The sequence below is a fragment of the Eupeodes corollae genome, chromosome 3, assembly GCF_945859685.1.
Source record: "Eupeodes corollae chromosome 3, idEupCoro1.1, whole genome shotgun sequence".
Classification (NCBI taxonomy): domain Eukaryota; kingdom Metazoa; phylum Arthropoda; class Insecta; order Diptera; family Syrphidae; genus Eupeodes; species Eupeodes corollae.
In genome coordinates this window covers 9,882,793-9,897,161 of record NC_079149.1, presented here as the reverse complement: position 1 = coordinate 9,897,161, position 14,369 = coordinate 9,882,793, and the positions used below count along the sequence as shown (strand labels likewise).

The 14,369-nt window shown below is 34.6% G+C and overlaps 1 protein-coding gene across 1 annotated transcript; it reads right to left on the bottom strand.

Moving 5' to 3' along the window:
• Window positions 1–3,812: 3,812 nt before the first annotated feature.
• LOC129949026 (uncharacterized) lies at window positions 3,813–7,137 on the bottom strand. The gene is made up of 4 exons (XM_056060220.1): window positions 6,940–7,137; window positions 6,496–6,540; window positions 5,125–5,985; window positions 3,813–4,925 (listed from the first exon to the last, which is right to left on the bottom strand). The coding sequence occupies exons 1-4, from the start codon at window positions 6,941–6,943 to the stop codon at window positions 3,898–3,900; spliced, it is 1,938 nt and encodes a 645-aa protein (XP_055916195.1). The 5' UTR covers window positions 6,944–7,137; the 3' UTR covers window positions 3,813–3,897.
• Between the last annotated feature and the right edge of the window lie 7,232 nt (window positions 7,138–14,369).

Below are 14,369 nucleotides of genomic sequence, written 5' to 3'. Positions count from 1 at the left end.
TGCCTGCTCCAATCACGGCTCCACCCTTTAAAAAATCGTAGACAGTCCATTCTTAATGGAAACTGATGACAACCTTAACATGATCCTTCTGAGCGAATTCTTGGGTTCATCCTCAGACTCAGAAGATCACAACAAAACCGTGGTGGAGATTGATCTGCCTAATTGTAGTAAAAATTCTGCAGTTAGTACAGATTAATCTCCAACACTCCATAAAGGCCTCGGCCTCACTTCTTCTCCGTCTGGCAAGAAACGGGAAAGACATTGTCCTGATCCAAGAGCCATGGATTGTGGGATCCGTTGTTCGAGAACTCAGGACTCCTGGGTACTACACACTTTGAGTGACAGATAAAGGTGAACCTAGATCTTGCATACTAGTGAAACGTAGCATTAATGTATTTTTACTCTATCGTTTCAGTGACAAAGATACCACCGTAGCTAAGCTGGAAACAACCAAAGGAAGTTTCTGGCTAGTGTCGGCGTATCTTGGCCATTACAACCTTGGCCCTCTCCCTGGAAAAATCCTGGCAGTACAAATATCAACGACAGAGGTGAGTCTCTTTTTGATTATATAAATGTGGATGATAACCCGAGTCCATTGACTTTTCGAAATTATTGGAAAACTGGCTGGGCTTTATACAGGAACTCATTACAGAGCTTACTAGAACTTGGACTATCTAGTCATTCCTCTAACGCTAATGAACTTGACAACAAAGTCAATGACCTTACCTCAGCTATGAACAGATCGCTAGAAATTGCTTGTCCACTTATACAAATAAGAGGAAAGAGGAAACCACAATGGTGGACCTCAGAGCTTGACTCGCTAAGGAAAGAATGCAGGAAACTTTTAAGCCGGGCAAAAGCCGCAAGCCTAGCCTCTCACTGGGACTCTTACAAAGAATACCTAAGAATCTACAAGAAGGCACCAAGGAAATCTAAGCGATCTTCTTGGCGATCCTTCTATGTCACGATAGAAGAAACTTCTGAAAGTTCTTTTTATACCCAAACCAGGTAAATGCTCGCAAGTCAATCCTAAAGATCTGCGACCTATAAATCTATCATCATTCCTTCTTAAGACTTTTGAAAGACCACCCGATCTGCGGTACTGGACATCTTACTCTACCTAACACCTGTTGACATATTTAGCAAACAAATAGCTGCAAGCTCTGCTGTACGCCTCAAAGCTTCGTCGCAGTGGACTAACAACAACATTGGCCACTCCGTACTTCTTAGGTATTTAGAATCAATTATAAAGCACACAGACAACACCATCCCCCAACTGCAATTCGACAGAAATTTCCAGATTTCTATACCTCCCAGATCTTTTTGGGAGGAAGGGACATTCTTGAAGGAATAGTCAATCCATTTTTACACAGATGGGTCAAACACATAAGAAGGGGTTGGTGGAGGTGTCATAACCGGACATTGTCTAATATGAAAGAACGCCACGAGACTAGGCGTATTCTTAAATTAATTTTCAAGACGCTGTATGGACGAGGAAGAGGAAGAAACAGTTCTTCATCTTCTCTTCACATGCCCTGCCCTGGCTCGAAAACGCAAGAATTACCTAGGAGAATTCTTCTTTAACGATATAAACCATATCGGTATAATCAGCCTCTCACGTTTCGTAAGGGACTCAAACTGGTTAAATTGAGCTTAGGAGGAAGCCTCAAGATTCATGTGGTATTACAATGGGCCACTAAACTGGTCTGAATGTGTCCGTTTCCATCTTCAACAGCCACTAAAACCTAACCTAACCTAGCCTAGTTCTATACCAGAATAAAAAAAAACTTCCTTTCTGAGATGAGTTTCTTTGCCATGCTGCATTTTAGACATTTTCTGTCCAACACAGAATACAAAAAAAAAAACAAATGTAAAGAAATTTAAGTTCTACAAAAAACTATTTTGTTTTAAATATTTCACAGTCTTTTGACAGTAGATTCATGTTTTTATTGTTTTATTTACAGGATTATTAAAAAATTGAATTGATACAAATTTAGATCTACCAAAATCACAAGAATTAACACTCAGTGACACTTAAGAGCTCAGAAAATTGAATACAAGTTCACTAGGGTTTTTCCAATATATATCGTATTTTGTTGCATTTTTCAAAAGAATGAATGTTTAAAATTTAAACTTTGGCTTAAATTATAACAAAGAAGTCAATAAATTTCAAATGAAGTACACAATTCTATTAAACTGTCTACGGCATTAAAAAGTAAACATGTTTTACATAAACATATAAATTAAGTGCATATTACTAAATCAAGTCGTGATTGATCAATAAACTAGGAACTTACACTTTACTGAATTTTTAATTTTATTATTCACAATAAAACTGGTTTCAGTCTTTTAAGACTTTATTGAAATATTGAAAGTTTCTTTTTTTCTTCAAAAATATTTAAATTTGTTACTAAATACTTATTTTTTAAAAAACACACAATTTTAAAATAAGTCAACACAACCACACTATTTTTAAACATAATATTTTTAACAAATTTAAAGAAATTAAAACAAATTGTTACAAATGAAAATCAATTACTGCCGATTCAGTAAGTCTCCATCGAACAACTAATGAAATAATTTTATAAACATTTAATAATAATTTTCTCTTAACAGATGTAGATGCTATATTAATTTGGAATGACAGCTTTTATTTCTGTGAAATTAAAAGTCGTGATTTATAGCTATATAAAGGCGTTTGCCATTATTATAGAAAATCCCCTTTTACTTTGCAGAATTTTATTTAATATTTAAGTACGATATGTTTAATATAGTAGAATATTACTAACTACTTGACTTATGGAAATCAAGTTAATATAGCAAAAGTGACGAAAGTTCTTGATTTTAATAACAGGCTCTTCGAAACACAACGTCAGCTATAATTAAATTGTGCTTTCTTTTAACCTCTAGATCGACTGACAAGTATATTAGCTGAATAATTAGGGATTTGAGCTGACTTTTTTGATTTAATTAATTTTAAAATTACATACATTAACGGAAGAGAGTTAATTTGACTGCCACCACCTACTCACGCTCTGTTTGATTTGTTGTCTTGGTTAGTTTGATATGTGGGACCTTATAACAAGGCCTTAAAACTAAAGCTGCTAGGTTCAGTTTACCAAAGGCTACAGTAAACTTAAAAAGTTAACTGAACTTGAAATTTTGTGATTTAGACAAAAGCTATTTTTTTCGCGAAAGCCATTCCGAAAAGTTAACGAAAGAACTTGCCAAATTCGGTAAAATCGTAAAGAATTTCGTTTAAAGCAACAAACATTTTCGTCCCATTTTTTACGAGATCAGATCTGATGTAAATGCCAACAAAGTTTCGTTTAGTTTTCGTCCTGTTTCGTTAAGTTTTCTTCCTGATTTGTAAAGAATTTAATGTTTGTTATGGGTCAACTGTTTAGACTCATTCAAACATTTTTGATAAATGAATAAATTTTGGAAAATTCCGATCGTTTTTATTTTTTTTTTATTTCAGTCAAAATTATTAGAAATGATGTAAATGTTAACATTGTGTCATTTAGTTTTAACCCTATTTTGCTGTCAGATCTATTGCAAATGTCAACAAAGTTTCGTTTAGTTTTCGTCCTGTTTTGCTGTCAGATTTGATGCAAATGTCAACAAAGTTTCGTTTAGTTTTCATTAATTTTCATTGTCACATCTGATGTAAGTGTCAAAAGAGTGTCATTTAGTTTTCGGCCTATTTTGTTGTCATATCTGATGTAAGTGTCAAAAAGTTTCGTTTAGTTTTCGTTTATTTTTGCTGTCACTTCTGACTAAAGTGTCCAAAGAGTCTAAACAAATTCTGATCATTTTTAATTTTTGATTCTATATTTTAGACAAAATTCTTAAAACTAAATTTGTTGTAAAAAATGGTTCAATAAAATAATGTTCTTAAAATCCGGTCTTAAACCCGTAATTTGGATTGTACGGTGGTGGTGGGGAAGGTGAATGGTGATGATGATGATGGTCGTGGTGTGGGTGATGACCGTCGTCGTCGTGTTTTGTATACGGTGGTAGAACAGGATAAGCTCCTGGCATTGGTGGTGTTATGTCATTGCCAACGAGGACCTCATATGAAACCACCCTCCTCTCCTGCCCGGCAAATGGAAGATACAAGCAACCGTGGGATTTTTGTATTTTTCCCGGTGTCAAACTGCCACAGTATTTTGCCCTCCCAATGAACAGCGGCTCCCCTTGAACTGTTCGACCACCTTCTACAGCTCCCGGCGGGACATATCCATCGGCTGCTGAAATCCAATGATAACCGAACCCGGTCAGAACTTCAAAATGATCCTTGACAATTTCACAACCTCCATGGCAGATGTATGCACAAGCCTTGTTCGGAATAACTTTGGCCGGGACAAGGTCCCCATTGTGGAAAGCTCGTCCAACATATATGGTCGCCATGTCAGTGTCATGGCCGGCGTAAACAGCATTGGGAGGAACACTACATCCAGTCGATGAGACCCAGGTAGCGCCTGGAGCTGGGGCCTCTCTCACTAAAATCTCATAGCTATCCAATCGGCGCTCCATTCCTCCGAATGGTATAAAGAGAGCTCTATGGACAGCCAGCACCTTACCAACTGTCAAACTGCCCTCGAAGTGTCCTCGTCCAACTATGATCCTCTGTCCGGATTGAGTGCGACCACATTCGACGGCATTATGTGGAATCACATGGTCGTAGCAGGGACGCCATACATAATGGTTGCCACAAAGAACCTCGTATTGTGTCTTGGGGATTTCCTGACCGTGCCAGCTGATGTAAGCGGTTCTCTTGGACGGTATCACTTTCGCAGCCAGCATATCCCCCTCGTGGTATGATCGACCAACGTAAATCGTCGACCCATCGACGTCATGTCCTCCCACAACGGCAAGTGGAGGCAAAGGTGCGTGTACAGATGTTGAAACCCAGCTTTGGCCTGAAATCAAAGAATTCATTATAAGACTCTTGTCTGCCAAACTAAACTTTCAATCCTAACGTTGGTAGCGCATATATCAACTTCTATCTAGCTTAAAATAAAACGTAACCAAAGTTTTATATTAACTTTATTTAAGAACTGACATTCGATTTACAAATGTTAGTTAGTCGTCTTGGTACCATCATCCCATATAGTCCCTACCAAGTCTTGACCAGCATCTCATAGGTATGAATGATATGTTCTTTGCCTCCATATGGAATGTAAATACACTTTTCATATGGATGTACTTTGCCCGGAGTCAATGAGCCATGATAGTGAGCACGACCCACATAGACAAGCTCACCATTCCGAGTGCGTCCCGTCGAAACCGCATTCAATGGAATAACTCCATGGTGAACTGGAATCCAGGTATACCCATTACCAGTCAAGACCTCGAACTCACTCTTAAATATCTCATGGCCACCCCAGCTAACGTATGCACTACCTTTGTTGGGAACTACTTTGGCCGGAAGATTCTCACCGTCATTGTAAGCTCTGCCCACATAGATTGTCGATCCATCGGTGTCATGACCAGCAACAACTGCACTTGGCGGGACATATGATCCCGAACCATGTGACCAAGCATGCGATGTCTCATAGGTTAACACTTCATAGCAATCCAAGCGGTTTTCTTCTCCACCAAATGGAATGTAGAGACAATGATGAGAGGGATGAATTTTTCCCACCGTCAAACTACCCTGCCAATGACCACGTCCAATGTAGAGTGGCTCCCCCGTGACAGTGTTGCCAGCTAGAACAGCATTTGGTGGCACCGAGCCAGCTGCACATGGAATCCAGCGATAGTGGTTGCCGGTAAGAACTTCATAGTGGGTTTTGGTAATTTCACGACCACCCCAACAAACGTAAGCTGTGTGTTTGCTTGGAACCACCTTGGCTGGCAAGTTGTCACCTTCGTGGAATGAACGACCAACATAGATGGGGGAACCATCACAATCGTGACCACCAACAACGGCGAATGGTGGAACTGGAGCGTAGGGAGTGGAATGTACCCATCTGTGTTCTGAAAAAAAAAAATTGAAACAAAGTAAGTATACGCCCTAGTGTAAATTTATGCTTAGAAGTTTTTATTTAAGGATGTTTTGATGGTTTTTCTTTTCTAAAATCCATCAGAGACTGTCAGATTGCAAAGAAGTTCTGACAGATTGAATTGAGAAGTACTAAAAGAATTTCATAGAAAGTCAAAGAATGTTGAAGTTTTCTGTTAAGTGATATAATATCATAAAATCGCTCTTGTTTAAGCTTTCTGTCAGTTTTTCAATAGTTTTTAGACTATGCGTCATTATTTTCACATATTAGCACAAATATTGAAGAATTAGGCATAGCCTCGAGATAAGATAACTTCATTCACTTAGGACACTATTCTATTCCAAAAAGATATTTGCACTATGTCACTCAAAACAATAAAAACTAGAGTATACTTTTAGGTAATACAATATTTTACTGAGGGCGTCTCGTTTCTAGAAATTTAGTTCAAGGATTTTACTTTTGAGTCATCTTTAAAGTAACCTACTTGGTTGAAGGACACATCCTGGTCTTTGTAATGAAATTTCAGCTCCTGCAAAAAAATCGAATAAGAATAATTCGATGTTAAAAATACGAGTATGTATTCGTATTTTTAAATTATCGTATTTATGTTTTCTTCAAGGCCTTTGCACATTTGAACTGCAGCTTGCATAAAGTTGATTTTGTATTTTCAATATTAATCCAATGTGAATTACAACAAATGTTGCAAAAACGTAAAAGAAACACAAACACAACACAATTATCCATACACGCAATATATTTTTATCTTATCAAAATTTAGTCACATATAAATTTTATTGAAGTCACAATAACACCTGATAAAAAGTTTAACTATGCAGGTTTAAAAATAAGGAAGTCACATTTTTGAAGACAAACGAAAATCCAATTTTTTTAGTGAAAAAACCGATTTCCATTATTTGTAAATTCTTACCCATTATGTGAAATAGTTTTTGATTTCTTTTGATGATATAAATAAATTTAAAATTTATTTAAATATGATTTGCCACAAATAACCGCCCCTCTATCGTGTAAGTAAATGTTGATCGTATCTTTTTCACTGAACAGAAAATTATGAGTTTTCTTTTTTCGTGTTTCCACCAGTAATTGTTTTATATCACTGAACTGGAGTTCGTTTAAATGAAACTTGATATAAATATAAAAGTGGAAAAAAGATATCTTAACAACAAATAATAAAAAAAATTCACTGATAATGATAATGAAATCGATTTAAATGAATGTTTTTTTATTGTAAGATTAATCATCCAAAATGATTCATTCATTCAAATTTAGAGCAGGTGGATAGAACGCTGATAACAATAATAACAATAATAATAATGAGGACGACTCTCTTTATTGTTTGTAATTGTTCTCTTAATTAAAGAATTCAGTTTAAAATAGTTAATATTTGGCTCTTGAATTTTTATAACTTATTTTACTTGCGACATTTCGAAAATGTAAGTGGCAAGTTTTGCATTCGTAAAAAGTTACGTACTTGCGCATGTTCATGTTCCCGCATTCCGTCGACCATTAAGTTCATTAAGTTCAAAACTCGGAATCAAGCAGATTTGCGATAGGCATTTTTAAATTTGTTTAACACCAAAAAGAGACTGGGATGCGACCCACACTGATAACTTCCCATCCCGTCTGTCGATTTGTCTTGCTTAAAAGTTTGTAGGTTTTCGTTTGTTGAATTATTCTTAAAAATTTTAAAATTACCCATAATATTTTTCATATAAAGAAGTAAAGGGTGATTTTTTTGAGGTTAGGATTTTCATGCATTAGTATTTGACAGATCACGCGGGATTTCAGACATGGTGTCAAAGAGAAAGATGCTCAGTATGCTTTGACATTTTATCATGAATGGACTTACTAACGAGCAACGATTGCAAATCATTGAATTTTATTACCAAAATCAGTGTTCGGTTCGAAATGTGTTTCGCGCTTTACGTCCGATTCAGCGATGAGGCTCATTTCTGGTTGAATGGCTACGTAAATAAGCAAAATTGCCGCATTTGGAGTGAAGAGCAACCAGAAGCCGTTCAATAACTGCCCATGCATCCCGAAAAATGCACTGTTTGGTGTGGTTTGTACGCTGGTGGAACCATTGGACGGTATTTTTTCAAAGATGCTGTTGGACGCAACGTTACGGTGAATGGCGATCGCTATCGTTCAATGCTAACAAACTTTTTGTTGACAAAAATGGAAGAACTGAACTTGGTTGACATGTGGTTTCAACAAGATGGCGCTACATGCCACACAGCTCTCGATTCTATGGCCATTTTGAGGGAAAACTTCGGAGAACAATTCATCTCAAGGAATGGACCGGTAAGTTGGCCACCAAGATCATGCGATTTGACGCCTTTAGACTATTTTTTGTGGGGCTACGTCAAGTCTAAAGTCTACACAAATAAGCCAGCAACTATTCCAGCTTTGGAAGACAACATTTCCGAAGAAATTCGGGCTATTCCGGCCGAAATACTCGAAAAAGTTACAAAATTGGACCACCTAAGACGCAGCCGCGGTCAACATTTAAATGAAATTATCTTCAAAAAGTAAATGTCATGGACCAATCTAACGTTTCAAATAAAGAATCGATGAGATTTTGCAAATTGTATGCGTTTTTTTTTAAAAAAAGTTCTCAAGCTCTTAAAAAATCATCGTTTAGTTTAGTTTGAAAATCTAGTTTTGTTTAATAGACTTTTAGTAGAACACAAATTTTTACCAATTTCAGTAGCATTTCGTTAACTTTTATAAATTGGATAAATACAATTAATTTGAAAGATATCAAGAACCGAACATCAATTTTTAACAAATTCGCTTACTATTTCTTGTAGATTTTATTTTTTATGAAAAAAAACGGACAGTTGGGTTTTAATACAAAAAAAAACTACTGAATATGAAAATCAATATTTTCTGTGAAATAAAGAGGCTTGAAGACAATATTTTTAATTTTTGAAAAGCTATTTGAGTCGAAAGTAAATTTTTGCAAAGTCTTAGCATTGTTTTTTTAGGTTTTTATTTTTAGTAAAAAACTGTCAATTCGATTTTCTTAAAATGTTTTCAGAATGTTGGAAACAATATTTTTTAAAAGATAAAATAAGTTTGAAGCCATAAACTTAAATTTTTAAAAAGATATTTGAGTTGAAAACCAATTTTTACTAACTTTTATTAAATTTTCTTTTAAGTTTTTATTTTTTATAAAAGAACCGTCTATTGGTTTTTTTTTTTTAATTTTTCAGAATGTTAAAAACATTAGTTTTTAAACGATAAAAGTAGTTGAAAGCCATAATCCTAAATTTTTGAAAAGATATTTGAGTCGAAATTCAATTTTTACTAACTTTGAGTTATGTTTTTTTAGGTTTAAGCTATAACCTCGAATTTTTGAAAAGTTATTTAATTCAAAATTCAACATGTAACAACTTTGAGCAATGTTTTTTTAGGTTATTATTTTTTATAAAAAAAAAACTGTCAATTCGTTGCAAAAAATTGTTTTGGGGATAAAATAATTTTTTATTCGTACAATTTTAGAGGTGACAAATTTGTTTCCATTTTTTTTTTTGTTGATTTATAAAAAAAAACCGTTAGTTGTATTTTTTTCATAAAATATACTTGTTTGGTATCACGTTACAATATATAATATAAAATTTCGTTTAAGCCTATAGCGTTTTTGGTTCGTAAGATATTTGGGGTTAACCAACATTTTCACCTTTTTTTTAAACTGCTATGGTAAAAAAAAACCACCCATTCAATTTTCTTGGGAGCCCTTTCTGCATCTTTCTGGCTTATTATCAGTATAACAAAATTTATTTGAAGTCGATATCTTAACTAGTTCTTGAGCTATGGACGACGAAAAAAACGTCGGACGTACGAACGTACGTACACACGCTCTCACAAGCATCGTTCTTAAAATCTTTTATTTCGGTTCTAGGGATCTTGAAACGTTGAGAAATGTCAAAATTTTCAATTTGACAGATCGGACTCATGTTTACTCTCGACAACTACTCCCAAAATACGGACTGTGTTGGTATTCCGCGAGCTTATCTCGGATAGTGGTTAACACATGTGTCCACTTGCGAGTGACTTTCAAAAAGATCGAATGCCGAGAGTAATATCAACTCTCCTCGACCTACTCTCTAGACTATGTCCACTTGCGAGATCGCTCTCGAGAGCAGCTTGAGAGCGACTTGCAACACGTTTACTCTCAAATGGACACCCACCTTAGTACAAAAACTGAAGAGAATTCGCGTTCTACCTGCCGTTGTCAAAATAGTAGCAAGAGTCGTACTGGAACGCATCAGAGAACACCTTGATGCCACACTCGATGCCGAAAAAGCAGTATTCCGCGCTAGATCCTCCTGTATTGATCATATCAACACCCTGCGGATCATAAGTGATCAGTGCGTTTAATATTGAGCACCAATACACCCGCTCTTCATCGACTTCGAGAAGTGCTTTGATAGCTTCAACAGGGAGTACATCTGGTTAGCTTTGTGGAGGAGAGGCATTTAAGAAAAACTAATTGCTAATTGGCAACATATGATGGATTCAAGTGTCACGTTCTGCACGATGGCAGGTTGTCAGACGATTTTGAAGTCGTTAGGGGAGTAAGGGCTGTATTATGTCGCTAATATAGTACTTCGCATACTCTCTCATAGGATCAGGGATCTCCATCAAAGTCATAGGTGAAAATTAATTCCGGCAAAACAAAAATGATCAATCCGGAACCCGCCATCCTCTCAAGTAAATATTTCCTAGCAACCGGTGGAAAAAATGGTGAGCTTTCAATATCTTCAAAGTATTGTCTCCATCGAAGGCGGAACAGAACAAGACGTCGTCTGTCACATCGGCAAGGCAAAAGCGCCGTTCCGTGTGCTGTCAAATATTTGGAGGAATAACTCTATTAGCAACAAAGCTACGACTGGTTTGCACAAATGTCGAAACTTTGCTTCTTTATGGGAGCAGCACCTGGAAGTTTACTTCAGCCATTACAAGAAAGCTACAAATCCTAATAAAAATATGTCTAAGCAACATCCTAAGGTTCTTCTGGCCAAACCGTATATATTATGAGGTCCTTCATAGAAAGACAGGTATTTTATACGAAGGCGTAAGTGGCAATATAACATAGGCCAAGCAATGCACTGAAATCCAACCACACAAGACGGAAGAAGAGCTGGGCGACCGAGAAGCACATGGCGCAGGGCATTCGAAGAGGAATCGGCGTCACTAGGCAAGAGTGGAAGGGAGCTAACACACATCGCCGGAAACCGTAACCTCTATTTTCGAAACAAAATTATATATCAAGGTTTGTCTTGAGAAATAAAAAAAGCATTAAAGTTTTTGTAGATAAACTCTTATTGCATATATATTTGTTTGAATCATGCTCTTTGGAGCAGGTTCGTGCAACTCAATCGTTAATGTTATTAATAACTGCAGTCTTAACTGAAGAATATGGTTTTTATATTTTATATTTGACTCTTAAATGTCAACAACTTATTTTTTATTACCAGTATTGTACAGCATGATGGGGGATTTACATTTAAATCATAAAATGTGATTTTAAAATCAAAGTATCACTAACAATGTATGTTCGTAAGCTTTTGTAAGACCATATATTACAAACCAATGCCTTAAAATAACACCTTTGTTTTCAGATTTTGTTGTAAGAAATTAAAAAATGTTTTGTTCACTGTCTCAGAAAGAAAAACACTGGTAACATTTTCATCAGAATTTGTTTCGGTTAAAAAAGACATTAAAAGTTTTCCTTTCTAAAATTATTCCTAACCGATATTAATAACAAAAAACTCATTTTAAAGGCTATTGAGAGCTACTAAAAAAAAGTCGTGGAGAATATTTACAAACAAATAAAGATATCAAAGATCAGGATGTTCTTATTCCTAACTTGTTGGCAAAGCTTATTTTGTAATCTGTCCCGCAAAGAAACCAACATTTTTTAAACAAATAAGTTCTGCCGAATTCAAAAATCATGAGTAATAACTTTTCCATAAAATCAGGATTTTTAACATATAGCTCATTAAAAAATGTTAAAGGCGGTGTTTTTACGGCTAAGGTGTAAGATATGAAATATTTTTTGCAATATTTTTTATTATGATTTACTAAGTTACTAAGTTCGTGCAAGATATTACTTTTCAGTTGACTCTATTTGTGAAGTTTTGAGAATCTTTGAACTTATTGGTTTTATTGTTTGAAAGATACTTGATGTAAGAGTTAGTTTTGAGTATTAATTTTGAATCAAACCTAATCTTAACTATATGCTAAAATTTTAAAAATACCCTGTTTTAAATTTTTTTTATATTTATGTTAAAATTGTAAAAATACAAATCTTTCTCAAGTTTTTTTCCTTTTAGGCATTTTTTTTTTATTTCCTGCTTCTTTTCCTTCAAGTTTTCTGCTGCTCTTTCCAATTAAAAAAGCCAGATATTTACTTATCAGCATTTTGTCTATAATTTGGAAAAAGTCAAAAAGCTAATACTTAACTAGGTATAAACAGAGACTTTAAAATTAGGTGCAGGGAACAAAATCCCCGGGAACCTAGTCCACTGAGTTCCATTAAATTCAACTTTAGCTGTTTTACAAATGGGTAATTTCACTTTCAGAGGGAACTAAAGCCTTGGAAATAGTTTCCCACCCAGCGTGAGAACTAAGACCATTTTGCTAAAGTGGGTTTCGTTCTTACTAAGTCCCTCGGTGGACTAGTTTCCCGGAAGCTTAGATTTTGTTCACCTAAAAATTGTGCCAATATCAATATTATTTGATTTTCTGGCCTATTTCCATTTGTTGCTTTCGTTTCTTACATAACTGCCATAATTTCAAATATTTCTAACTCATTTTCTTAAAACATTCTAGTTCTTTTTTCAAAATTTGAACCAGGAAATAATTTCTTTTAGGATTATTGTTTTTTATCTAAAAATGAAAACCCATGTGTTTTGAAGATACGCTATGACGTTTCTTCAAGCCATCTTCCATAGTTAATTCCTAACAAGATCGCAGTTTACCCTAAAACTGCCTTTGAAGATTGTTTTCTTATTTCTTCTACCACATAAGAGTACAGCCATCTTACATCAGTCAATTTTTCGATTTCTGACGCCTCTATAAGTGATAATATTTTAAAGCTAAATGAATGCTTTGATCCTGATAGTCCTGATGGAATACAATTATTCTTGTTGAAAAAATGAGTGCCTAATGTTTTCTGTCCATTATATCGTCTTTTCAACGAGTCTTCGAAATCATCTACATACATAAGTTCTCAGATCTTTGAAAATATTCATACTTACGCCAGTCCAATTCCAAACTTTTAGTAATTTAGTATTGTTTTTTGCTATTCCTAAATTGTTTAAATCCCTTTTGCTGTGATATAATTTGTTCTAATTGTTCTTCTGCTATATATAAAAATCTGCATGGTTTTTGAAAAAAATGTTCTATAACGAGTTTATTACATTGTTCTAATTTTCCTTTGAAAACATTTCAAAAACACTTCCAATTCGCCTCAATGTTTAAGGACCTTAGCAAAGTATTTGACAAATTAAGTAATGACATTCTCTTTAATAAATTTAGTAAAATTTGACTTAAAGACCATTTCTTTATAAGGATTTTGTGATAACTTAAAGATCGATATTACAGCCTCACGTTCAGGATTAACCTTCTAATACCATTTTCAAGTACATTTTAGTGTTCCTTAAGGGAGTCAAAGTAAATATAGTAAACTTTATATTAGCATTTGACATATTTAAAAAATATTGCTTCTGGGAATCACCCCAAGGTGTTATTATTAAAAAAATAATAAACTTAAATAAACTTTCTTTAGAAAAACGTAGTTTTGTTTTCAGAAAAAAACTGTTTAAAATAACAAAAATTGTATTCGAAAGTTTAGATATTTTCAAATTGCCTTTGAAAAGGGAAAAATTGTTTTTTTTTCGATATTCACTCAGTTTTAAAACAAATATGAAATGCTTTTAAAGAAAGTATAACATCCCTGGTAAACACAGGGATGACGCTATTTTCCAATACGTCCCAATTATGTTAGTTTCCTATCAGCACCTATACTTCAACTTATACTCTTACAAATCATTATTAAAATTTTATCTTGGACTGATTTGCCTCAAGTATATACAATTGCAAGTTTTTGTAGGTTTCAAGGCCTAATAAAACAAAAAATTGGAAAACATTTTTCAAAAGCAACAATAGTATCTATTTAACCAATAATAAATGTGCGACATAGAAATTTTGTAGTTGTAAATCAGCACGAAAATCCAATTACACATAATAATTCATCAATTTTATGACATTCTATTTTTATTGATAAGAAATTCTAACGTGCCACAGCTCATGTCAATTAAAACCAAA

Excerpts from the sequence above, each read along its gene's own strand:
- LOC129949026 (XM_056060220.1), bottom strand. Across the intron at positions 5,986-6,495 it reads AGGATGTGTCCTTCAACCAA|AACACAGATGGGTACATTCC; the intron begins GTAGGTTACTTT and ends TTTTTTTTTCAG. Across the intron at positions 4,926-5,124 it reads GATGCTGGTCAAGACTTGGT|GCCAAAGCTGGGTTTCAACA; the intron begins AGGGACTATATG and ends CTTTGATTTCAG.